At 40.9% G+C, this 27,914-nt stretch overlaps 1 protein-coding gene across 1 annotated transcript; it reads left to right on the top strand.

Annotated features, from left to right (window-relative positions):
* The first annotated feature begins 1,311 nt into the window (after nt 1–1,311).
* On the top strand, nt 1,312–27,914 carry HAO2 (hydroxyacid oxidase 2 (long chain)). Its single transcript, XM_006900316.1, has 7 exons — nt 1,312–1,442; nt 2,889–3,040; nt 6,875–7,158; nt 8,750–8,959; nt 18,759–18,917; nt 19,268–19,337; nt 27,859–27,914. Exons 1-7 carry the CDS (start codon nt 1,312–1,314, stop codon nt 27,912–27,914), a joined length of 1,062 nt encoding a protein of 353 aa, XP_006900378.1.

Raw genomic sequence — 27,914 nt, forward strand, 5'->3', positions numbered from 1 at the left:
TATGACTTTGGAAGATCAATACATCGGACCACAGATTAGAGCATGAATACACCCTTACATAACTCCTTACATAACTGCCAGACTACACTGTGAGGTAACTGCCAAACTACTGAGAATCATGGCCAGCCAAGTTGACACATAAGCTGAACTTCCATAGCCACTGTTACTCTTATCTCATGCCTTGCTCTTTGTTACTGCTAGGCCTACATTTTTAATATACAGAAGCATCAGATAGATTTTATCAGTGTCATAAATGCAAATCATAGAGATAGTCAAGGAGTGGAGTAGGTATATTGTTTTTACAGCTTTGTATTTATTATTCATTTTAATAAAAGTTTACAGAGACTTTGGATTTTCATTAATTCACTGTTGCACATTTTCCTCCCTGACCACCCCTCCTCCGCAGTTCTTTTCTCTTTAAAAAGTAAAAAAAATAAAAAATTTTTTAATTGTTGTACATTCGCCCCCACCTCCAAGTCCACTCCACTGTGCAGCTTTTGTTCTGGATTCTTGTCATGCCAATAATACCTAACCATAGATCCCTTTTAAATAGTTCTCTTCCTAATCTGTTTCACTGCAATATATCATATTTATCCCTTCTTTTCTTAGTTTTCCCCCAAGCCCGATGTCAGTCCCACTTTACAACAATGGCATTATGCAGTATTTGTCCTTTTATGACTGAGATATTTCACTCAGCATAACGTCCCCCATTTTGTATAATAATTCATGAGTTTCTTGTTTTTTAATGCAGCATAGCATTCCATTGTGTGAATATACCACAGTTTTTCAATCCATCCGTTGGTGGGCACTTGGGTTGTTTACAACTCTTTGCATCTTGGATGATCTGATCTGTTCTGCATACAGATTGAAAAGGTATGGAGACAGAGTACATCCCTGACAGACCCCCTTCTTGATTTTGAACCATGTAGTGTCTCCTTGCTCTGTTCTGATCACTGCCTCTTGTCCAAGTATAGGTTTCGAGTTAGCAGAATCAAATGTTCTGGGATTCCCATTCTTTTCAGAGTCAGCCACAGCTTGTTGTGATCCACAGTCAAAAGCCTTTGCATGGTCAATGAAGCACAGATAGAGAAAACCAAATAATCAGAGTTTGAGATTGGAGAGTGAGAACATAAAGAAGTGGAGGAAGATTTCCTTGCTTTCTGGTTTGGGGATCACAGTTTGGGGAGAACTGCGTTAATATAAAGAACACATGGAGACAAATGTTGGATCCAAACAGCTGCTTCCCTTAATCCTCAGCTGACGTGTTCTTTCTGAACTCTTTGTCTTTGTTTTTCCTTTCCAGGTACAGAAATGTCGTTTGTGTGTTTAGCAGACTTTCAGGCACATGCTCGGGAGCATCTGTCCAAGTCAACTTGGGATTTTATAGACGGGGGAGCTGATGACTGCTTCACTCGGGATGACAACATCGCAGCATTTAAAAGGTTTGGTCCTGGGTGTCCACTGTCTTGTTAAGCTAGATGCACTGGTAAAAAAACTCCTAGAAAGGTAGTAGATCCAGTTTCTTCCCTTAAAGGACACAGAGTACTCAAGATGGAATAATGGGGATTGCATTTGGGGGCTAGGAGTAGGAGAAGTAAGAGGAGAGGAGAGAAGCCCAAAGAAAATGTGCAACAATGCATGAATAGAAATCTAAGTATTCTGTAAACTTTCATTAAAATATCTATTAAAAAATAATACCAAAAAAAAGAAAAAAAAAAAAAAAGAACCCCAAAGGCAAAAAGGGGAAAAACAATTGGCTGCTAACTGAAAAAGTGAGTCGTTGGTTTGAACTCACCACCAGCACTCTGGGAAAAGGACTAGTGATTTGCTCCTGTAATGATTTCAGTAGGAATCTATATTGCTTTGGGGGTTTGCTGTGGGTTAGAATTAATCTGAGGCACACAACGAGGAGAAGGATGGAGCCATGGCTGAAGAGGGAATTTATATTAGTGCTTCTATTGAAGGAGCACAACTACCACAGCATCCCAGACACTTGGCAGTCTGACAGGCTAAGGCAAGAGTCCTGGAGATCAGTCCCATGGGCAGGGAAAAGAAGTCAGCCAGGCCTAGCTCTTCTGAGGTCCTAAGCTCCTGGCTTTGGAGGAAAAAATGAGCAGTGGGAGAGAGGAAGTGAGAAACAGAAAACAGAAATGGGAAACAAGGTAAACATTTTATTCTGTATTTTCAAACTTAATTGGAGCCAACTCTCAAACTTAACACTGTCATCAAGAGATTACAGAGTAGAAGGTTTGTGACCCTGTAAAGATTTATAGCGCAGACTATCTCCTCATTCTCCCGTGGAGCATCTGATGGGTCAGCAGCTGAGAATATTAACACCAGGACTCCATACAAAGAACTTTAAGTGCTTTATATCCTCTTATCTTTATAAAAACTATTGGGAAATTTGTGATATACTCCCATTTCACAGAGGAAGTAATTGAGGCTCCCTTACTAAGTTTGCACAGTTGCTATTCCCAGAGAATCTAGGTTTCAATGCAGAAATAATATTATGTGCAAAACAAAAAATGTTTGGGCTCAGAAGCTGAATCATTAGTCTTTAATGTATGTTTTATGTCCTGTACTTTCCATTTTTGTGCTCCCATCCCTTCTTTTAAGACAATTTTTAAAATAGACTTTTAAATTAATTAAAACCCCCCAAAACCAAAACAATCACAATCCATGACCATGGTGTGGAATTGTTTCTTGTTCAATAGCCTTACTCTCTTTGTGGAGGATTATTTCTATCCTGAAAGGGAAAGAACAAAGAGCTCTTTCAGGACTATTCTCTTCCTAGACCGCACTGTGTGGAATCAGTCAGTCCCTCCCAGTGGGTCTCTACTTCCATTCTGGAAAGTGAAGCCCACTAAGATCCTTTTTGCCTTCCATAGAATCCGCCTCCGTCCCCGGTTCCTGAGAGATGTGTCACAAGTGGACATCAAGACCACCATCCAAGGGGAGCAAATCAGTGCCCCCATTTGCATTGCACCCACAGGTTTCCACTCCCTCGCCTGGCCTGATGGAGAAATGAGCACAGCCAGAGGTATGGACCACGCCCATGCCAGGGCCCTCTTCCCTGAGACCTAGACTTCTTTCTGTGTGAGGAAGTGGCAACAGCAGGATTTCTCTACAGATGGGGCCTTGGGACAGCAATCTGGTTAAATTGGGGCAGCATAATCCATAGCTCTGGTAGTCTACTGAATCAAGGCTTGAACTGCCAACTCAGGCAATACTTATCTACCAACTGCTCCACAGGAGAAAGACAGAAAATCTCCTCTGGCTCAATTTACAACCCCTGAAAACTCACTCACTGGAGGGTCAGCTAATGAGTCACTTCCAGCTGGACAACAATAAAAAAGGGGGTTTATAAGAAGTTGTACTGTCAGCACAAAGGCAGGGGGTTTGAATCCACCAGCAGCTCTGCAGGAGAAAGATGGACAATCTCCTCTCATGTGATTATGGCTTCTGAAAACTTGCTGGAGAGTCAGCTATAAGTCAGTTCCAATTTGATACCAACAAGAGAGATGAGTTGGGGAAAGGAAGTGCTCAAAGCTATGTTTGCTTTCTCTGTTTCTTTTATAAAGTTTTCTCTGTTATTTTTTATGTTGTTAGGTGCAATAGAGTCAACTATGACTCAAAATGACACTATAAACAACAGATCTGCCCCACCCTATCCTGTGCCATCTTTATGATCTCTAACATACTTGAGCCCTTTGTTGTAGTCAGTGTGTCCATCTATCTCATTTAGGGTCTTCTCTTTCTCCAGCTCTCCACCTTTCCAAGCATGATGTCCCCCTCCAAGGAGTAATCTCTCCTAGCAACATGACCAAAGTTTGTTATGAAGCTTTATCGTCTTTGCCTCCAAGGAGCATTTTGGCTGTACCTTTTCCAAGACTTATCTATTCAATCTTTTGGATGTCCATGGGATGTGCAGTACTTTTCTCAACACCACAGCTCAAAGACACCAATTCTTCTTCTGCCATCCTTATTCATTGTCCAGCTTTCAGATGCCTAGCGAGTGATTGAAAATACCAGGACTGAATCAGGCACACCTTGATCCTCAAACTGACATCATTGCCCCTCGATAATTTGGAGAGACCAACCCCCATTTTCTGTAATAAATAGTGGTCAGAGTAAGTGGAAGAAACACCACTGATAAATAACACCAACATTAAACTTCCTGTCATTGAGTTAGCTTCAACTCATAGTGAGCCTATGGGACAGAGTAGAGCAATCTAATAGGGTTTCTGAGCTGTAAGTTTTTAGGGGAGCAGATGACTACACCTTTCCCCCATGGAACATGTGGTGAGCTTGGACTGCTGACTTTTTACTTAGCAGCTGAGCACTTAATCACGATATTATCAAGATCCCTTGCTAATCAATAGGAGGGACCTAAAATCCTACCTGCCCGTCCTACTGAAGAGGGGCACTGAGCCCTCTAGGTCTTGCCATCTTTGTGGCCACAAGGCAAAGGCTCTCTTTGATCCCTTATAGGCCCAGGCTTGGCCTAAAATGACAATTCTCTGAATTTAGGTGGAGGAAATTACCATTAGTTAGGTCCTGGCTTTAGGCCTTGGCAGCTACTTTCCCAAGATGTGCCACCTGATATCTTTTCTTCTTTTACAAAACTTTTCTTGTTGGGATATGTCTTTTCCCCCAGTAGTTTCCCATTTTGTTTGCTCCTGTTGTCATTAGATGCCATCGAGTTAGTTCTGACCATAGGGACCTTACAGCAGAATGAAACACTGCCTGAGCTGCTCCAAGCTCACTATTCTTGCTATGTTTCAGCCTATTGTCGTAACCATTGTGTCAAACTATCTTGTTGAAGTTCTTCCTCTTTTTTGCCCTGACCCCCTACTTTACTCTACCACTCATCTGTCAGTTTGCCAAACTGTGGTGACTGGAGAGTTACTGTGGTGCTGCAAGCTATCTCACTAGTTTCTCAAGCATCAGCAGGGTCACTCATAGTGAACAGGTTACAGCAGAACTTCCAGACTAAGACAGACTAAGAAGTAGGATTGGTGATCCACTTCTGAAATGGCAGACTTTCAAAAAACCTTATGGATAACAGAAGAACAATGTTCTTTACTAAGCTCGTTGTCTTTCTTTGGGAACTGGTCACTGCTGATAAAATGCCTAAAGCATGTCAGACCAAGTCTCAACATCTTGTCTTCCAAAGAGGATCCCGGTTGTATTGTTCCCAAAACAAGTGTCTTAGTTCTTCTGGCAATCTATGCTATAGAATATTCTTGGTCAACACCCTAACTTAAAGGCATCAATTCTTCTTTAGTCTTTTTTATTCATTTTCCTGCTTTCTCATGCATATAAGTTCATTTAAAATACTATTTGGTTGAGTCAAGTACTCCTTAGTCTTCAAAGTGACTTTTCAATGCTTGAAAGATCTTTTCTAACACATTTGCCCAATTCAGTCTACCACTATCACCACAGAAAGTAAATAAAAGAGGAGGAAAAGCTGAAAATATCCAGTAAATCCTTTATAATCCTCATTCTTACTCTTAATGAGATTCTCAGGATTCAGGAAAAATAAATTCAACATTTCTAGAGCTAAAAGTGAATGACGTTTTGATTGGCTTAGGAACAAACTGGCTAGTTTGAAATATGACTAGAATATGAAATCTCTATGGTTGAGAGTGTTATGTGAAGTTTTCTTGTGGGAGGAAGTGCTGTAAAGACAAGAACACAAAATAAGGGGGTTCAGCTTATTGACATTGTTGTTCATTGTAGTAGAGTCAAAACTGACTCATAGCCGACCCTCCTGCAGGCTTTCAGAGGCAGTAAGTTGCAGGGGAGGAAATGATCCATCCTCCTGTAGAGCAGCTGAGTTTGAACTGCATGCCTTTAGGTTCAATGCACCTCATCAGAAGGCCACCAGAGCTCCCTATTGACACTGGGAATTGAAAACATTGCATTTGGCCTAGGTTATATTCTCAATGCATGGGTTATAAAAATAGTGATAATGGTAACTCACTGAGAAAATCCACTGAAAACCAATGAGGCAGGAAATGAGAGATGCCCAACTCAGGAGCAACTACCTCAGCATTTTCATTACATTATCCTCATCAACCTCAGGACTTCTGACATTTGTACAGTACATCACTGTGAGTACTCCCATATCTATTCTCTTTAAACTCTCAATAGTGCTATAAATCAGTTTTTATTATTTCACCAACTTTGCAGATAAGGACCCAAGACTCAAGGCCACACAAGGAAGGCTAAACCTCAAGTTTATCTAATTTCAGATAATGTGTTTTTGCCACCACAAAGCTCAACCTTCTCCAATGGAATTGCATTTCCTCATCCTCCACCCTCTAATTGCCTTCTACTTAATTATGGAGACCACAAGAATCACACTTATTGTCGCAAGTTCCTAACAGGACCACAATTTCTGGGGATGAAAAGACCTCTGTGGCTGGGAATATTTGTTCCAGAGTATGGGTATCATAAGTCAGATTAGACAAAAGAGCTTAGACAGTTTTTACAGCTTCCAGTCTGACTAAGCTACATTTCCTCTCTAATCTACAAAACAACCCACAACCAACCCATGGCTGTTGAGCTGCCCTCCAGAGTTTCCAAGGCTGTAAATCTTTATGGAAGTAGACCGCTCCATCTTTCCTGTAGAACAGCTGGTGAGCTTGAACCACCAACTTTTCAGTTAACAGCTAAGGACATAACCCAAGTGCTGACAGCACTCTTCTTTATCACTCTACAACACAACAGCGAAACGGACTGAAAGCAAGCTTTGGTTCTACTCAGAGAGCAAGCTGACTAGAGGCATCCCAGGTTCACAGGGTTCCCACCTGAGTCCAAAGCACCCCTGACTGACCCTTCTAACCCTGTTGCGTTTTTTGTTTGGCAGCTGCCCAAGCAGCCGACATCTGCTACATCACTAGCACCTTTGCCTCCTGCACCTTTGAGGAAATTGTTACTGCTGCTCCCAGGGGCCTCCGATGGTTCCAAGTCTACCCATATCCAAACCGAGAGCTAAACAAACAGCTCATCCAGAGGGTAGAATCCCTGGGCTTCAAAGCTTTGGTGATGACTTTGGACGTGCCCACAAGTGGCAACAGGCGACAGGACACTAGAAACAAATTGGACTTAAAGACGATTTTGCTGCGGAAAGATCTACGATTCCCTGAAGAGGTAGGAAAGATAACAGATTCAAAGGGTAGGCTTGGCAGAAGCCAAATTTCCTTCCCTTTCCCTTCTTTCATCCCTTCATTCCTTCCATGGACATCTATTGACTGTTAGCTTTGTACTAAATGCTGGGGATGCAGTGCTTCCAAAACCACATGTGGCCTTGCTCCCCAGAGCTTCTAGACAAGGAACATATAAGATAAATATTTCACACCTCAAACTGTTCAACTTGCTGACAGAAACGTTCTGTTCAACACTGGATATGAAGAAATAGGAAATATAATTGCTTTCAATAAGTTGTGATAAATTGAAGTTATAAATGTGATAAAAGAACATTATTTTTAAAAAGCAATAACCATCATAGAAAGCATGGAGAAATGTCAAATATTAAACTATACAGTGCTTTTACTGGAGAGGGGGTGGAGTAGAGATGATATAGGAAATCTGTAAGAAGGACCTTTACACAGAATGCTAAAGTAAATTCAAATTCTCCCAATATTTCCTACCTCATGGTACGCTTAGAAAATGGTCATTTTGTGTGGTATTTAGACAAACTGACTATCTGGAGAGGATGCACATAGTGCAGTTTCCCCTTCCTCCACTCTCACTCCAGAACTGAGGAGTTAGTATCTTTGCAGATACCATATCACACCTTTCTGAGATCTCTGAACTAGATGCAAGCAAAGAGAATTCCCTCATTAAGTCCACAATGAACAGGACAGAGAATCCAAAGAGAAAGAAAGCTACAGTAATAGGGAATTCCACTGACTACAGTAGAAACAGTATCGCAATAGTTCCCAGCCAATGGGCAGCTGCCTTACTCAGTCAAGTGACCCAGCAGTGCTGTTCAAATGCCCAAATTGTCCTTGAGATTTCTGGAAACCTTTTCTCTGATTCTAGAGGCACATTAGGGTTTATGGATATTTTGTGCACTTTAAAAATCATGGGTAAATGTTGAGTAATAACTGATTTCAGATTATTGCAGTTTCTCTTAGCTCTTCATATACTGTGATTATTTGAATTATAGCATAAAAATATAAGTTCTCTTTCTTTGTTTTGCTTTTTTAACTGTAAATTGGGTGAAACTTTACACAGCAAATTAGATTTCCACAATTTATTAATATATTTACTTAGTCCTTTCACTAACTCTAAGATCTTTTAAAGTAAGGACTTTGTCTTACTCATCTTTGTGTCATTAGGACCTGCCAAAATTATTGAGTAGGAATATGTTGTTTTTGCTGCTGTTTCCTGTCAAATGGGAATTGACTCATAGCAGACCATCTAGCAGGTTTTCAGAGGTTATATATCATGTGGGAAGAGAATATCCATCTTACTCCCATGAAGCAGCTGGTGGATTTGAACTCATTGTGTCTGGATTGATACCACTCAGCCACTGGAAGAATCTAGCTAATAGTTTATGAACAAACAGTAAAGTAGAAATCATTTCATGTTAACTTTGGAAAATAAGTTCTTAGCATTGTTGCATTTTATTGTCTCTTCACTAAAATTTATAAATGATAGTGTTTCAAATATATGTCTCCTCCTTGAGCTGTTTTGAAGGAGTTCAAGACTAAGGTTCTCTTTCTCTTTTCCACAGAGACATATAGCATCTGACCTCCAGATGTCTCCCTTTGATGCCTCTTTCTGCTGGAAGGATCTGTCTTGGTTTCAGGGCATAACTCAGTTGCCCATCATCCTTAAAGGGATCTTAACAAAAGAGGATGCAGAGCTAGCCGTGAAGCACAATGTCCAAGGGATCATTGTTTCTAACCATGGCGGGAGACAGCTTGACGACGTTGCTGCATCGGTAAGTAAGCTGACTTCCAGGAGAGTGTGTGTGTGTGTGTGTGTGTGTGTGTGTGTGTGTGTCCACGAACAAGGTACTCCATGCAATTTGGTACAGACATGTTCCTCCCTTGCCATAGGTGTTGACGTGTGTGCATGTTAAGGACTTCTAAGTCACAAATAACAACCTAGTGTGGGTTGTTTTTGCAAACTTTATTTATGTTATTACTAGATCTCACAACAATTTTGCAAGAAGGGTGTTTTTATCTCCATTTTAAAGGGGAGGATGCTGGAGGATAGTAATATTAAATAGCATATCCGAGTTGATTTGATGAGTGAAACATTCAGGAGGGCAATACAGCATGACTAAAAACTCCTGGGAAGTGCAGAGGAGTGAAAACCAACCCAAGTATTATTATGTATACAACCGGCAATAGTAGTGATTATAAACATTTATAAGAAGAGGCATATGTAGACATGTACGCTGAACAGAATGTAAGGCAAGTGACAGTAATATACCCATGAGTTTGGCAGGTTTGACAGAGGATATTTCTACATATGTATTTGTTTGTGCTGTGAGTATATTCTGAAGGAGCCCTGGCAGCATAGTACATAATGGCTGCTGACCAAGGGGTTGATGGGCTGATTATTTTTTTTTCTTTTCATTACTTTATTTACAAAATTCTAATACAAATTAGAACAAATTATTTCCATTTCCCTCACCCCCCCCATCCATCAAATTGTAAAACCCATTGATTCATTCTCTCTTCCCCCTGCCCATCCACATCCCTCTGCTTCCAGCCTCTCCTTCCCCTCCTGGACCCTTATACTCATTCTACAATAACAGTCTTATATAATATTTATCCTTGTGGGACTGAGTTAGTTCACTTGACATAATACTCTCCATTCCCTCCCAAGTTAGATAATAATTTACAAAGTTATTGCTCCTGCATGCTGCATAGTATTCCATTGTGTGAATGTACCATAATTTCTCAATCCATTTGTTTGTGGTTGGACATTTGGGATGTTTCCATGCTATGAACATTGGTGTACAAATCTCAGGTTGTGCCTCAGTTCTCATATTCTCAGAGTATAAGTAGTGGAATAGCTGGTTCATATGGAATTTCTATGTTCAGCTTTTTGAGGAAGTGCCAAACTGCTTTCCAGAATGGTTGCACCATTTTACAATTGGGTTGATTCTAAGTGTTCCTCAGGAAAAATGACAGGCAGTCTTCTTTCATAAATATTTGTAACGTTGGAAACTTGATAGAAGTTGAAGTTGACTCAAGAACAGAGCGTGGCATTTTCTTGGGTTTTGTTTACTTTCTTGAGTGGTTTTAATGTATCCCCACCACTGGATCAATAGGCAATGTCATGACAGATGGAGGAAAGATTGAAACTGTCAACAACTTCATCTTATTGGATCCACAATCAATACACTTGGTCCCAACAGTCAGGAGATCAAGAGACATATTGCATTGGGAAAGACTATAATCAGGGACCTCTCTAAATTATTAAGGAGTCATGGTAAGTTTGAGAATTAAGGTGCACCTGGTTCAGGCCATGGTATTTTCAGTCACATGCTATGCATCTGAAAGCTGGACAATGAATAAAGATGACAGAAGAATTGATGTTTTTGAACTGGATGGTGCTGGAGAAGAGTACTGAATATCCCATTGACTACCAAAAGAACAAACAAATACATCTTGGAGCAGGTGCAGCCAGAGTTCTGCTTGAAGGCAAAGATGATAAAACTTCATTTCATATTTTGGGCAAGTTGCTAGGAAAGGATATTCCTTGGAGAAGGACATCATGCACAAAAAGGCAAAGGGACAGAGAAAGAGAAGAAGGCTCTAACCCAAGTGAATTGCCATCATGACTGTAATGGGCTGCAGTGTGTCAGAGATTGTGACGATGGCACGGGTTAGGACAGGGATCAAATCTGTTGTTTATAGGTTCACTATGAGTCATACTCAACGCTATCTAACAACAAGGATATTGTATATTAAAAACATAATTCTGAAAACTTATTAGCCATAACTAAGAATTTAGGATCACAATCTCAGAGGTACACTAGGTCAAATCGCATAATATAATTCACAGAGACAGTGTTCTGTGTCTTATTTTGGAGAACTAGATATTGCCTGACTACCACTACCAACTGCTCTGATGAGGATCATCATAGAAAGTCTTGCACAGAGGGAAAGGAAAATTTGTGAACTAAAATTCAAAAAAATAAGAACAGACTTACTTGCCCAAGACTAGTGGAACCCCTAAGACTATCACTACACCCACTATCTTTGTCAATTCTGACTCATATAACTGCTTCCTTGGGTTTTCAAGGCTGTAAATATTAATGATATTAAATTGCTGATGAGCCACTAGTGAATTAGAACTGCCAGAAATGTGTAGCCTTTCAGTGAACAGCACAACATACTATGAACTACACCACCAAAGCCAAGGAGCCGAACAATAGACAGGCCTGTAAAGTGAAAACCGTCTCCAGGCAGGAATGTAATCCTCAGCACTATCAACCATAAGAGACCAAAAGGACAGCCTTTGCCCAAAAGCAAAGCTCAGAGGGTAAGAAGGGAAAGATGAGCAAATGGACGTGGGAAACCCAGGAAAGAAGAGCGCAGCTGCTTTGATAGGACAGGAGCCAGTGTCATGAAACAAGATTTGTATGGATCGTTGCATGGAAAACTAATTTGCCGTGTTAATTTTTACCCAAACCACCTTAGGGGTGTGGAGGTAAAGACAGAAGGAAATGTTCAAAACACTGAGTTGTCCTGCCTTCTGGGAAAATCGCTCAGCTTGAAACTTCCTTGTGTGGATTAATTGAACCTTCATACTTCATACTTTCTTTCAAGACACATTTCAGTAAAGGGAAATGCTTCTCTTAAGCTAGCAAACAAGACTAAAACATGCCCTAATGAGCCCACTAATATATATATAGCAGCCTACAGATTTATGGTCATAAAACATGGAGTTTGGGAGTAGAAAATGAGAAGAGAGGAGAGGGAAGGAGAGGGAATCAGAGAAGATGGGAGTGGAGAAGATAAAATATTTAAATGGGAATTAGTTATTGATTTATTTTCTTGGTGATAAATCAGGTTTTTCAAGAGATTCTTCAGTCACTGCTTGGCTCATATTAAAAAAAATTGGAGCTTTGCACCTTAATTTATTCTGACTTTTTATATATAAATAAAATGTGGTCACAAGATAAATTTTTTTACAAGATAAATTTTAAAATACACATAAAAAACCTAAAATTCAACCTTAATTTAATCTCTGTTGTCTATTTTAATATTTTTGTAATGGTTTTTATTTTTTATAATAAGTAGGCCATTTATGCGTCAAACTATACATAGTGCTTTGTATTTTTTTAATTTAATATATTAGGAATATCTTTTCCTTTTAATCAATATGTTTCTGCTATTTCTCGTGGTTGCAGAGTATGAATGGTCAATTTACTTAACCTATCTTCTCTGTTAAATACCTGTATCAAGTCCAATCTTCTATTTTAGGTAAATAGAAAACTTCAAAAAGCTCCTTAAAAAAATTAAAGAAGAAGGATACCAGTTTAAGGATTAAGGTGCACCTGATCCGTGCCATGGTATATTCAATTCTTTAATATGCATGTAGTAGTTGGACAATTAAATAAGGAAACATGTAAAACATTATGTCCTTGGATTTTGGGGTTAGCAAAGAGCACTGAATATCCTGTGGACTACTAAAACATCAGACAAGTCTGTCTTGGAGAAAGTACAGTCAGCATGCTCCTTCAAGGCAAAATGGTTAATCCCCCTCCTCCCCCTGCACATACTCATTCCTCTGCTTCCACCTTCCTCCTTGGATCCTCAAACTCATTCTACAATAATGATTTTATACACTATTTGTCCTTTTGGGACTGAGTTAGTTCACTCAGCATAATGCTTCCCAGTCCCTCCCAAGTTAGGTAATACTTTACAAAATCATTGTTTCTGTGTGCTGCATAGTATTCCATCATGTGAATGTACCCTAATTTCTCAATCCATTTGATTGTGGTTGGACATCTGGGCTTTTCCATGTTCTTGCAACGGTAAATAACTCTGCTATAGACATTGGTGTACAAGTCTCCATTTATGCCTCAGTTCTCATTTTCTCAGGGTATTTTCCAAACAATGGAATAGCTGTGTGATATGGAGTTTCTATGTTCAGCTTTTTGAGGAAGTGCCAAACTGCCTTCCAAAATGGTGGTACCATTTTACAATCCCACCAACAATGCATTAGAGTTCTTATCTCACCACATCCTTTCCAACAGAGGGGATTAATCATGGGGTTGTACAATTTGATAGGTGAAAGAATGAGGGGAAATTGGAAGAATCTGGTCTGGAAAAAAAAATGTATTGTAATTTTGTAAATAAATTAGTATAGTAAAAAAGAAGATGAAACTTCTACTCATACTTTAGGCATGCTGGCAAGAGGGACCATTTCTTGTGAACATCATGCTGGGAAAGGCAGAGGGTCAGTGAAACAGAGGAAAACCTTCAGCAAGATCAATTGGCACAGTGATTGCAATGACCAGCTTGAGCATGGCAGAGATTATGAGGATGGCACAAGATGGGGCAATGTTTTCATCTATTGTTCATAGTATCATCATGAATCTTTGTCAATTGGATGGCACTTAACAACAACATTTGGTATAAGCAGTCAGGAAATAAGGAGAGGCATTGCAATGGGAAAATCTGCAGTTAGGTGTCTTTCCAAATTATTGAGGAGTTAGTGATGTTTGTTTGAGGACTAAGGTGTATCTGATTCAGGCCACAGTCTTTCTGATTATTAACTATGAATCCAAAACCTGAACAATGAATAAGGATGACAGAAAAAGAATTGATGCCTTTGAGCTGTGGTCTTAGAGAAGAGCACTGAACATCCCATGGACAGACAGCCAAGAAAACAAATAGATATGTCTTGGAAAGGGTGCAGCCAGAGTGCTCTTTAGAGGCAAGAATGATGAGGATTCGCCTCACATACTTTGGACATACTGCTAGGAGGTGCTGTTCCTTGTAGAGGGACATGAGGCTGGGAAGGGTGGATGGTTGGTGAAGGAGAGGAAGACCCTCAACCAGGTGGATTGACCAGGTGACTGCTGCAATGGGCTCTTGTGTATCAGGAAATGTGAGGATGGCAGAGGTCAGGAGTAGGTCCAGATCTTTTGTTCATAGGGTCACTTTGAGTCTTACTCAACTCAATGACACCTAACAACAACAACAGCAACATTTAAATAGTGAATCAGTGACTATTCTTAAGCTAAATCTTTTGCCTATTCTCAATTACTCTGTTCCCAAAAATTCCAGAAAGTATAAATGTTATGTAAGTACTTTATACACTCCAAGACTTGTGATGCTTGGAGGTTTAAGGGTGCAATCCCTCAGCTCCTCTTAAGAAACCTTTTTTTTTCCCCAGAGCAAGTAGTGGTCCTTGTTCTTACTAGGCTGTAATGAGTAATTTCACATTTTTCCACACTAAAAATTATTCTTCTGGGCGTACGTGGCATCTATCTTTCTCAATATTGAAGTACCTTCCTATAGAAAGAAAACTTCTTTTAAATTTTGTGATTTGTGACAGAGATTGAGTACCCAGTAAGCAAGACAACCACATGTGCTTACTTGCTAACCTATAGTGAACAATTTCATATGGGTTTGAACACATCTTCGTCATAAGCTCACCTTGTTTACTGGGTAAATACCCTGATCCTCTTCACCAGGCCATCGGGCTGAAAGGGACAGTCACAGGAATTGCAAGGCCATCCAGGGAGCAAAGGCATGCCTTCTGTGGTTTTCTGATAAAGGCTGGATTGGAAGGCAGGATTGTCCACTTCCACTCGCAATTTTCCATCCCCACTCTTGACCTTATGATCTTACAAAACATGCAGTGACACGCATGTACATGCCTCTCACACAGTCAGAAACTAGCAGATCAGAACACAGAAGAGTATGGTAAACCCTGGACTTCCTAGATGGGAGCAGAAAGTAAAGATGAGCCCACCCACATACACTGCCAATGGTGCACACTATGGCTTTTTGAAATAAATGATAGCATTGTGTAGTGTCACGCTCTCATTAATCAAGTCAGGCAGTCTTACTCTCTTGGAGAGGAGGGAGTAATGAATGAGAAAGAGGGAGATAATTCCCTTTGTCATTTCCCCAACAGAGAATTAATGTTGTCAGAGTTGCTCTTTTATACAAGTGAAGGAAGGGGGAATTTCTCTTGCTCCAATATAGCAAATCACCATACTGCTCTCTCAAGCCATTTGTCTTAATAGACAAAAAAAACTAAGATCATATAAAGATAGGGACAGGACTAGTGTGAGGCCACTTTGCCTCAGAATTGAACTTTAAAGGGATACCAAAAGCTCAGAACTTAAATTGTTTTAATGTGTATTTTTTAAAACCTAAGCAAAGGGGGTGGGGGGATGTATGATCCATGTTGAACAAAATATTAACATTTGAAATAAAGACAAAGTCCAATCCTATACTTACATAATCCTACCTCACCCACCTCACCTCAGTTTCCAGTAAAGGTTGTTGCTGTTAAGTGCCATAGAGTCATAGATGACCCATAACAACCCTTTGAATGAAAGACTTGAACACGAAATTTTTATCTTTTCTCCAAGTTCATAGAGTTTCAGAGGCAAGCCTTTTTGGAAGTGGATGTCACTCCTGCTTCCAAGTCTGTTGTATTGGAAAGATCCACAAAAACCAGGCCTGAGGGCCCTAAAGCCTTTTAAAAGGTGAAGCCAAATCCTATCAGCTCATACCCTATTGCAGGCAAAAGCCACACCCTTGTCTCAACCCCAAAACAGAAAACACACATTTGCAGAATCTGGCCATTCCGCTCATCTTCCCAGCCTGGAAAAGGTATTATTTATAAAAAGCAGGTCATAGCTCAGAGGCCAAATTTTCCCAACTTGATTTTTTAAATATTGCATTAAAATATAATATTATTTCTCTGAATCATTGAGATTTTTTTAGCACACCCATACATTCTGTGTCCACTGACTAAGGAACATTTCAGTTCTATGAAGAAATGGCTTTATGAGTGCAGTTCTCAGCTCTGTGTCTCTGTATCTAACACTGACTTTGTGTTTCTTCTAGAATCAGAGGGCAGAGAAGTCAGCTACTGCTCCTAGAGGCAATAATGAATGCTTTCTGACCTATCACAAATTAACTTTCTAGTCATGTTATGCTATAGGCTGAAAATTCACTCGTCCCTTTCCGTCTCTCAGCCCAAGTCATTGTCAGCTTTAAAGAGCCCTGTTGCCACTTGTCCATCTGTCAGTTTATTATTTTGTGGTGACTTGAGTGTTGCTGTGATCCTGGAAGCTATGCTATGGATATTTTGGACACCTGGAAGGTCTCTCATGATGGACAGGTTTCATCAGAACTTCCAGACCAAGAGACTAGGAGGTATTTTATATTTCCAGCATGATATTATTTAAATTATTTCTATGATGTTGGAAAAAGGAAATAAACGTGTTTGTAAAAACTTTTCTGGTGAGTTGATTCTGACTCATAGTGGCCTTATAGGACAGAACAGAATGTCCTTGTGGAGTCCCACAGGTTCACCAACTTTGAGGGTAGCAGGCAAGTGGTTTTCTGTTTGCTTTTTTTTTTAATTGTCAGTACTTTCCCTTTTTTAATAGTATTTTTTAATATAAACTTTTTATATTATACTGGTTGACTTACAAAATTCGTATACACTGTTTTCCACACTGGATCTTTCCCATTTCCTTAACTCACCCCTCCCTCCACCTGTCAAATTGTGCAACCCCATGTCTATGCTTCCCCCTCAACCTCATACTTAGACATGAATTCCTCCCAGCTATTGTTTGTAAGTCATTCCATTCTTCTAGCACTTGTAATTTAAAGAAAAAAATTCATTTCTCCCTAATTCCTCATTCTGCTCTACCTCAGTGAAAAGATATCATTTGGTTAGAACTTAGTTTCCTTCAGCAGCAGGAATAGCCTTAGTAGCAGTGATTAAGTGTTCATCTCCCAATCAAAAGGTTGGAGGCAATCTGCTACCCTAAACATTACTGCCTGGCAAATCTCCTGGAGCAATTCTACTCTGCCCTGTAGGGTTGTTATGGGTCAAAATCCACCACCTTGTGATGGCAGGATCATAGCAGCAGAAGTCTCTTGAGGGTCTGGGTTCCCTAGAGCTCAGGACAGGAACTCTGAGGTAGTTCCCGACCTCCATCCTCAAGGGTCCTCTTCTCAGACCCTGGAAAGCCTGCTATCATCTCTCCTTAGACTTGGAAGTGCCTTGAACCATGGCCTGCAGTGGGACTAGGTGCTCATATACCTGGACTGAGTTATAATCCTCAGGATAGGCAAAGACTGTTGGCTGTCCATAAACTCTCATCACCATCAAGTTGGAACCAAGTCATGCATGCCCCTCCAGTGGTTTTATGAGGTCTAGAATAAATAGGTCTAGAAGAGGGTGTCCATTTTTCTCCTTCTAGCTACTGCCGGATTCAAACTACCAGCAGGCAAAGACTTTTTATTAGCAGCACACCTGCCCGTGGACTGCACTCTAGGGCTCCCTCTGCAAGCTGCACTGTCTAGAATTGAAGGGGCCAAATAAGAGACAAGCTCTAATGGAGACACCAGACCAAAAGGGAAATCATTCTCAGTTGCGTCTTTCAAAAGCGGAAACTTTTATTTTGAAATGTTGTTGTTGTTGAATCCCTATCCCGCTTCTCAGATAAGCCTTGGAGGAGTCAGGGACAAGTTGGCAACAGAATTTCTAGGAAATAATACACAAATCAGTTACACAAGTCAAAACCAACAGGCTGCAGAGTGTGTGACATTCATTTTGCTAGAAGACTTGGCCCTTTAGCAATAGAGACCACATATAGCAATGTCTACCCTACAAACAGAGAAAAGTAAAAGAAAAAAGACAAAATTATCTGTAAAAAGGAGAAAGTTAAATTGAACTTTATAAATGGAAAATATGCCCTTGGCATATTATAGGCCAGTGGTAGAGTGTTATGCTGCCAACTCAAAGGCTTAGGGTTCAAATCTGTCAGCTGTGCCACAGGAAATAGATGGGCAATCTTCTCCCTTGCAATTCACAGCCTCTGAAAACCTCCTAAAGGCAGCTTCGACTCAACAGTAATGTTTTTTGAGTCAGGATCGGATCACTTAGTGGTAACAAGTTGCACTACCAAAGACACACAGTTTAAATCCATCAGCTGCTCCATGGGGTAGGGGTGGGGGGGATAGGAAATCTCCTCCTATGGTTTACTAGGGAGCTCTGGTGGCCTAGTGGCAAGAAGCTGCGCTGCATTCCTGAAGGCACATGGTTCGAGGCCACCAGCTGCTCCACAGGAGGATGGGCAATCTCCTCCCTTGCATTTAACTGCTTCTGAAAACCTGCCGGAGGGTCAGCTATGAGTCGGTTCCAACTCTATGGCAGACAATACAATAATGCCTCTGAAAACCCACCAGAGAGTCAACTTTGACTGACTCAAAAACACATAACATAACAACAGATGGAGGATCAAGCCATTCTCCCAACCTGCAGACAAACAGCTAAGTCAAAAAGATGCAAAAATAGCAGATGGGCCCAGAGAAAGTCCTGGGCCTTGGGAGAGTAGCTGCAGCTGCTTTTTATAGATGTTAACACCAGAGCAAGAAGGAAGAACTAGTGAAGGACTTTGCCCCAGCATGGACTTCTTGGTGTTGACCCATGTGGTAAGCACTCCTCTGCTGTGCCATGAACCTCTCAGAATCACCCAGAAATTCTGGGACACATACTCATTTCTTTTTCAGATTGACGCCTTGACAGAGGTTGTGACTGCCGTGCAAGGGAAGATGGAGGTATACCTGGATGGTGGCATCCGTTCGGGTAATGATGTGTTAAAGGCCCTAGCACTAGGAGCAAAGTGTGTTTTTCTTGGCAGGCCCATCCTGTGGGGTCTTGCCTGCAAGGTAAGAATGGCAAAGCAGAAGTCAACTGCAGAAAACAGAACTGCTCATTCATTCCCATGCATTTCTGTGGGTGCATCTGCAAATTTAGCAGTCCGTCCAGGTGCTCCAACCTCACCCTCACATCCCATGGTTCCTGAGGCCCATTGCCTCTTCTGCAACTTCCCTTGGCAGCTTCATACTTTCCATAGGCACTCTGCTACATCATTCTCTCCTTACTGCCCTTTATCCCCAGCATTGTCCTAATTGCACTGTTTCCCACCAAAGCTTGGGCTGCCTCCAGAGATAAAATTCAGCAGAAGGTCAGACTGTTCTTTCATGGCTTTTTATCTTTCTCTCTATCTTGAAAACAGGGTGAACAAGGTGTTCAGGAAGTTTTGAATATCTTAAAAAAGGAGTTGCACACATCCCTGACCCTTGCAGGTAAGTTTTGTATCCCTCCTGATTTGGAACTTACAACAGGACAGCTAACAAGCGGAAATGGATTTTCCTTCCTCTAGTTAACTTTTACTCAGCCTAGTAGTATCCGGGAGGCTGGGCTCTATGAGGAGAAATGTGGGGTCAAGATTGGTGGACGATTTATCAACAATCTGCGTTATGCGGATGACACAACCCTGCTTGCTGAAACTGAGGAGGACCTGAAGCGCCTGCTGCAGAGTGTCGAGGACTGCAGCCTACAATATGGATTGAGGCTCAATGTCAAGAAGACAAAGATTCTCACCACTGGACCAATTGGCAGCATCAGGATGGATGGTGAAGAGATTGAGATTGTACACAGCTTTAGTTTGCTTGGCTCCATAGTCAACAGTCTTGGCACCAGCAGCCAGGAAATTAAAAGGCGCATTGCCATGGGAAAGTCTGCTGTTAGGGACCTCTCCAAAGTGCAGAAGAGCAATGGTATCTCTTTGGAGACTAAGGTGCATCTGATACAGGCCATGGTCTTCGCAATCACCTGTTATGCATCAGAGAGTTGGACAATGACCAAGGAGGATAGAAGAAGAATTGATGCCTTTGAGCTGTGCTGCTGGAGAAGAGTACTGAGAATACCATGGACTGCTAGGAAAACAAACTGATTTGTCCTGGAAAGGGTTAAACCGGGTGGCTCCTTGGAGGCAAGGATTCTGAGGCTCCATCTAACATACTTTGGACATGTTGTGAGGAGAGACCAGTCCTTAGAGAGGGACATCATGCTTGGGAGGGTGGAGGGACAGCACAGGAGAGGAAGGCCCTCTATGAGGTGGATTGATTCAGTGACTGGGATAATTGGGATGGGAGTGTCAGAGACAGTGCAATTGGCACAGGACAGAGCGGAGTTTAGGGCTGTTGTACATAGGGTCGCTATGAGTCGCAGGCGACTTGACGGCACATAACAACAACAACAATAGTTTAAAAAGTGAGTAAAGTGTCAAATGTGCTGTTGTCAAGTTGATTCTGACTCATGGCAACAGCATGTGTTAAAGAGTAGAACTGAGTTCCAGAGGGTTTGCTTGCTTGTAACCTTTTTTATGGAAGCATGTTTCCAGGTCTCTGGTGGCACAGTCCAGAGGGAGTTGTGCTGTTAACACAAAGGTGGTGCCCCTTTTTAATGAACTGACTCCACCATGTGGTCATTCTCCTCTCCTGTGATTCATAGCCTCGGAAACCTACTAGAGGGTCAGCCATGATTCAGTTCTGACTCAAAGGCAGTGAGATTGAGGGATTTTGCTTTCTTCTGTTTTCTTCCAAAAATTCAAAAGGTTGATGGATTCGACATGCCAATCTTTTGGTTAAGCAGCCTAGTGCAGATTGAGAGAAGAGAGAATGAATAAGCATCCCAGACAAGAGTTAAATATACACTTAAAATGTAATGCATCTGTTATGAAAGTAACTGCGAGTTTAGATAACAGGGGCGAGGAAATACCATTTTCCTCTGCACCACTTAGGCATGTTGACTAGGTTCTGTGTGTCCTGTTTAAAGTAATATTCATGTACTTGTAAAAAGAGCCAAAACTTGTGTAAAACAGGAAAGGAAAAGAAGTGAGGAGATACAAACAGAAGAAATTAAGGTTGGTGGAGAATTACGGTCTTGTGTAACCACAGACAGCAGAAAAAACATCAATGACTCATATGTTACAAGTAGGTTGAATCCAGCCCCAAACTGAAATTAAGTGTAATTATTGTTTTAGTCTTTGTTAAGTGCTGTCGAGTTCTCATAGTAACCTTCATACAATTAACTCATAGTGACCCTAGCCTCCAAGGAATTTGGTTTCACCCTCTCTAAGATGGACTTTATTGTTTTCTTCACAGTCCATGGTATATGTTCATTACTCTTCTCCACCACCACAATTTGAAGGCATCCGTTCTCCTTAAATCACCCTTAGCTGTTGGCCAGCTCTCTGAAGCATAGCAAGTAATTGCAAAGATCATGGACTGGATCAGACACACTTCAGTCTCTAGACTGACATCTTTGCTTCTTAGTACTCTGGAGAGGTCCCTGACAGCAGATTTTTTCCAGTGCACTTTGTCTTTTGATTTCTTGACGGCTGATTGCGATGATTGTGGAGCACAGCAAGCTGTAATTGTTAAAAATCTCCTGCCAACTGGACCAGTAGTGAGTATCTTTCATGATGTTGAACTTCAGTTCATATCGAAGAAAACCAAATTTCTCCTCAGAGGCTAGACTTTTGAAGCTCCGTCTTACATTTGGGCACATGACCAGAAGAGAGACTGGTCCTTGGAGAAGAACATCATTCTTGTAAAGGTGAAGGGACAGCACAGGAGAGAAAGACCCCAGATGAGATGTATTGATATAGTAACTGGGGCAATAGGGGGTAAGTGTGTTAAAGTCAGTGAGTCTGGCTCAGGATAGGACAGGCTTCAGAGGTATTGTATATAAAGTCGCTATGAGTCACATGTGACTTGACAGCACATAACAACAATAGCAACATAGTGATCCTATAAACAACAAATTTGAACCCTGTCCTATCCTGTGCCATCCTTATAATCCCAAATACACTTGAGCCTATTGCTGTAGTCTCTGTGTCAACTTATCTCATTGAAGGTCTTTTTCTAAGTATGAAGTCCCTATCCAAGGAAAAGCTTCACCTAGCCACATGCTCAAAGTATGTGGACAAAGCTTCATCATCTTTCACTCCAAGGAGCACTATGGCTGCATTTTTTTACAAGACATGTCTGTTTGTTCTTTTGACTGTCCATTATTCAGCACTCTTCTCCAACACTACAACTTCAGTCCAGCTCTTATGTGTGTAGCAGAAAGACTTGTTTGGATCAGGCATACCTTAGTGCATGCCAAAGTGTCAATTGTAAAGTTGTGTTGATTGAGTCTGTTGAGTCAAGTATGACTTATAGTAGCCCTATGAACAACAGATCTGAACCCTGCCCTATCCTGTGCCAAACTCATCATCTCTAAATGATTTGCATGTTGTTAATTACTTTATATCTTAGGTGTATATATGCTTGCTTCATTGTAGTTTGCTTTTATTATTATAGCTCTTGTCTGTCAGTGTTCTGTACTGGTGTAATTTTTGGGTTGTAATGCTAGAGGCTGTGCCACCAGTGTTAAGACAGACTAGGAGGCAGGATTGACCATCCACTTTCAAAATAACAGGCCTTTGAAAACACTGTGAAATTACGAAATTGTACTCACAAAATCTTGTGTTTAGCAAACCCTAGGATCCCTGTGACCCTAGGATAAACTAGTGAGCCTTGACCAATGCTGGCACATACCTTCTACTCCAAGGGCATTTGTGTTTTGGTTAACTGTTTTAATGGTCACCATAGCTGTGGAACAGGTATTACCTGTATTTAGTGCTTGTTGTTGTTGATGGCCATCGAGTTGAGTACGACTCATAGCGACCCTGTGAACAAAAGGCCTGAAGCCTTTCTATAACTATCAACATTTATCAGAGTCCATAGAGTTTCCAGAGGCATGTAGTTTAGGAAGTGGGTGCCACTCCTGCTTCCAAGTATTTAGTGCCTAATGGCCAAGAAAGGCTACATGTTCTAAAATGTGCAAGGAAATAAAACACTGCTTTCATATGGACCGATCTCATGCCAAGGGTATTATGCTCAGAACAGTAGATTTTGTTAGGTTTTGTAGGGTCAATTATAATACATAGTGACCCTGTGAGCAATAGAACCACACCTTACCCTAGAAAAGCACAGGATCCACACACAAAAAAAGACTTTCAAAAAGATGGATGGACATAGTGCTGCAAGAAAGGGCTTCCCCACAGCTTGGAATTGTGAGGAAGACACAGGAGAGAGCTAGGTTTTGTTCTGTTGTACACAGGGTCACACTAAGTTGGAACCAACTCAATGTACTTAACAGCAACAAATGCCAATAGCCAATAACCCTGTATTTCTCTGCTGGTCATTGCAATGGTAATTCATTGCCATGTGAAAGGACAGAGAAGATGTACCCCAAAAGGACTTCCATTCACTCCTTAACTCACCAAGACCACTTCTATTCTATTAATTTATTTTTTACAAATGTTACCGAACACCTGCCTTTTTAATTTTTTTCAAGATGGTTTTGATCTGGCAAGCTCTGGTGGCCTAGTGGCAAGACGCTGCACTGCAGCCCCATAGGTGCACGGTTCGAATCCACCAGATGCTCTGCTGAAGGAGGGACAATCTCCTCCTGTACCAGTCAGATCTGGTACACACATAAAAAAAAAAAAGATGGTTTTGATCTGATATTGAGAAAAGCATCTCATATTCAAGGCCAGAGCACCAGATTCACATCCACCAAGCAGATTACCAGAGGCAATGGGAATGGATCAAGGCCTCCAGGTTCAGAAGTATCCATTTCAAATAAACCCTACGCTGTTGTTGCATGTGATCAAGTCAAGTAGACCTCACAGTGACCCCATGTGACAGAGTAGAAGTGCCCTTCATTGTTTCCTTGGCTGTAGTCTTTATGGGGACAATTGTCAGGTCTTTCTCCCAGGGGGGCTGCTGGGTGGATTCAAACCACTAACCTTTGGTTAGCTGCTGAGTGCTTAGCTATTATATCAACTGGGCTCCTTACCAATCAAAATCTATGAAGATTAAACAATAAATGACTGTGATCCCCCAAATATTTTCTCCTCTGTCAAAATGATGTATTATCTTCTTCTAATAGAAGCTTGTGGTGGTGAGGGAGGTTTACAAAAACAAAGCTTTATATTCCATCAACAGTTTACAGTTGACAATTACTAAAGTACAAATGACAAATGACAGGTCTTATTTTTTTTTTCAGATGAAAGCACTTATTTCTAAAGGGAAAGGCGGAAAGACAGAAATGGATAGTTTCAATCCCTAACTGATTAAAACTTAGTTTCAATCTTAAAAAAAACCAAATAAAACACCAGTGGTCTTAATGTTTAGGGTAGCTTTAGGTTTACAAGAAAAGTATTCAGCAAGTCTGAGTCCCCATACTCCTATTCCCTGCACAGTATGTTGTTGTTGTTATGTGCCGTCAAATCACCTGTAACTCATAGTGACCCTATATACAAGAGCCCTAAACCCTGCTCTATCCTGTGCCAACCTCATTGTCTCTGACACACCTACTCCCACCACCCCCAATTACTGAATCGATCCATCTCATCGAGGGTCTTCCTCTGCTGTGCTGTCCCTCCACTCTCCCAAACATGATGTCCCTTTCCAAGGACTGGTCCCTTCCTTGCAACATGTCCAAAATATGTCAAAGCTTCAAAATACTTGACACCAAAGAGCAGCCCGACTTCACCCTCTCCAGGATGAACCTGTTTGTTCTCCTATAAATCTATGGTATATTCAATACTCTTCTCCAGCAACACAGATCAAAGGCATCGATTCTCTTTCTATCATTCCTAGTCACTGTCCAGCTCTCCTATGCATAGCATGCAATTGTGAAGACTATAGCCCAGATCAGGTGTACCTTAGTCTCCAGCCTGACATTGTTGCTCCTCAGTTCTCTGGAGAGGTGTCTGACAGCTGACTTCCCCAATGCAATTCGTCTCCTGATTTCCTGGCTGCTGTTACCAAGAGTGTTGACTGTGGAACCAAGTAAACTAGAACTGTTAACTATCTCAATCTCTTCACCATCCATACTGATGCTAACAGTTGACCCAGTGGTGAAAATCTTTGTTTTCTTGATGTTGAGCATCAATCCATATTGAAGACGGCGAGTGCTTCAGGTCCTCCTCAGTTTCAGCAAGCAGGGTTGTGTGTGACCCGTTAGCCCTTCTCTGTACAATACATTTTAAATACCTGTCACAAACCACATGTTGTAGGATGATCAGGAAATCTGATTTCTGTCTCCTAATTCTCCCCGAATTATATTTTTCTCCTATTGGTACGGTGGTTAAGCATTTGTATGGTAATTGAAAATCTGCCTTTCTAGCCCATCAGTTGCTCCTCAGGAGAACGATGTGACAGTCTGTACCCAATAAGACCACAACCTTGGGGAAAACCCTATAACGAAGCTCTCCTCCATCCTATTGAGCCCCTGTGAGTCAGAATCAACTTAATGGCCATGGATTTGCTTGATTGTTTTGGACCCTGAAATATCACAACCTTAATAGAAGAAGATCTTTTTAGTAACTGCTTAAAAAGAGAAAAAAGTTACTAAACAGTGTGTTTCTGTTAACCCAATTTTCAAAATGCTATTTGTGGAGAATCTCCTCCAGTGATGTACAGCCTCTGAAAATCCACTGGAGAGTCAGCTATTAGTTCCAACTTGCTGACACATTACAACAACATATATTATGGGAATAGTAGGCTGCCTAATACTAAGATTTCCTCACTAAAAGAATAAGCCAGTAATAAGTCCTTTTTTAGTTTTATTGTTTTGAATTACCCACTTAACTTTCAGTTAGGAAAAGCCTTTTAGTGCAAATATCTTCATCATTTACAACAGTTAAAAAAAAGAAACCTTTCCAGGATAAATTTCTGTAATTTCTTACTGAGCCCCTTACCAAGTGCTAAGCAATGGCTCTGGTACAGTGAAAGATCCAGAAATCAGTACCAATTTCAAAGAGAGTTTACATTGAAAAATAAGAAAGTTCAAAAGTACAACCAGTGTGTATACATGAATTAATGAGGACTTCAAATCTTCAAGACAGAATTACAACACTTAGATGCAATTATCATTGTGAGGTGGTGCTGTCCAGCCAGTTCCAACTCATGCAAGCCCGGTAGGGTAGAGAACTGACCCCCAACCCACCCCACTCCCTGCCCCGGGTTTCCAAAGGTGTGATCTTTACAGAAGCTGCTTACCAGGTCTTTTCTCCTGCGGTGGCTTCCAAACACTGACCTTTTAATTAGCAGAAGGTCTCCATTTTGACGCACCTCTGGAGATATTTTTACATCGTTGAAATGCAACTTGTATTATAAAATGTGACTAACGTTTGTCAACTGACATCTCTGTGCCCTTGAAGAAGGCAACATGTTACAGATACTCACTATTCTCCATCCTGTGGAAACCCAAAGCTCCTATTAAGATCTCTGTTAATTTCAAGGATAAAAAAGAGAGAGGTCCCTCTGTCCCTGGATTCTTGCTTCTACTGAATACACTGCATTTACAGGGTATTTCTTGTTACATGCCTATTTCTGTCCACTTCTACCAGTCTAAGCTATAAAATTCCATACTTTTGTTTCAGTTTTTAGGGGGGGAAATCTCCATCCCACCCTCATTGGTTATATTTTTGGTGTGAAAATTTTGTGAAAGTTTTGTTTTGGGAGGTGAAGAAATTATACACCCTCAGTAAAGAGCTACAAGTTAACATTGCATACCCTTGATATTAAAATATTTTGGTCTTTCTATCACTAAGAATTGTTTACTGTCACCTTCAGCCCACAATTCCCAGCCCCACGCCGTTCTGCTTAACTCCCCTTTTCTCCCTTCTCTTTTTATTATCTGGAGTGATCCTCTTCAAGGTCTGTGTTCAATTTCAGCTACAGTCGTCATTTTCCACTAATTAAGAGTTTCAGGTTACTAAAGGTCTTTTCACTTCAAAAAACTTTCTTTTCCTTAAATGATCTTGTCCATATGGACCAGGCAACCACTGCTTAAGCTATCAAGGCTTAGAGTCTTATGCCACCCTGAAAGACATTTTACGCACCCCTCAGCACTACCAAGACTGAGACGAAGTCAAGCCTATATCTAATGTAATTATTGCTGTTGTTAGTTAGCCTGAGTTCATTGGGGCTTTTGTATTATTAGCTGATGGCAAACGCTGAAACAGTGTTTTTGTACTTTTGCCCTTCTACTGTGATGTGGCCAAGTCAGGAGTCCCTTTTAGCATAGGTGTAAATAGTTAAGAACCTGACTACTTATGGAAAGGTTGGGAGTTCTAAGTCAGCCAGAAGCATCTAGAGATCAGCTTTCAAAAGGTCTTAGCTATTAAAACTCTTTGAAGCAAGCCTACTCAGCAGTCTTGGGGTTGCCATAAGTCAGAACTGACTATAGAAAAATATAGATGTGTACATATACACACACACACACACACACACACACACCTGCATGTCCCTTAGCTTTGTCCTCTGACAGTGCCTGGATTAGAAGCAATGACACACCAGTATAAAAAAGCACCCTACTAACAGGAAACAACAATCCTTGAATGAGCAACTGATCCAGAGGTAGAGAATGGAGAATGTAAGAATGATATGTTATTTGTGGCCAAAAGCAATGAAATGCTTGAAGAATGGTGGGACCATGTCAAAAGACATAAGGTCTCCCTAGTAGAGACTATCAGTGACAAAAATCTAGGAATAACTGATCATTGGTTTTGCTGGACATGGCACAGGCTCATAAAAGAATTTTCTATGCACTAAGAATTACTGTTATCCATGCTGTGCACTTAGCCTTTCATTAGATTGAGCATTAGAGTAGGCTAGTTGTATTGGATCATCCCAAACCTTGATAAAGAAAGTTGCTGATTTAGATAAATGTGCTTTTTCTTCTGTTTTGTTCTTTCAGGCTGCCGTTCAGTTGCTGAGATCAGTCAGGACCTGGTCCAGTTCTCTAGGTTGTGA

The sequence above is a fragment of the Elephantulus edwardii genome, unplaced genomic scaffold, assembly GCF_000299155.1.
Source record: "Elephantulus edwardii isolate Elephantulus edwardi_28Jun2011 unplaced genomic scaffold, EleEdw1.0 scaffold00280, whole genome shotgun sequence".
Taxonomy (NCBI): Eukaryota; Metazoa; Chordata; class Mammalia; order Macroscelidea; family Macroscelididae; genus Elephantulus; species Elephantulus edwardii.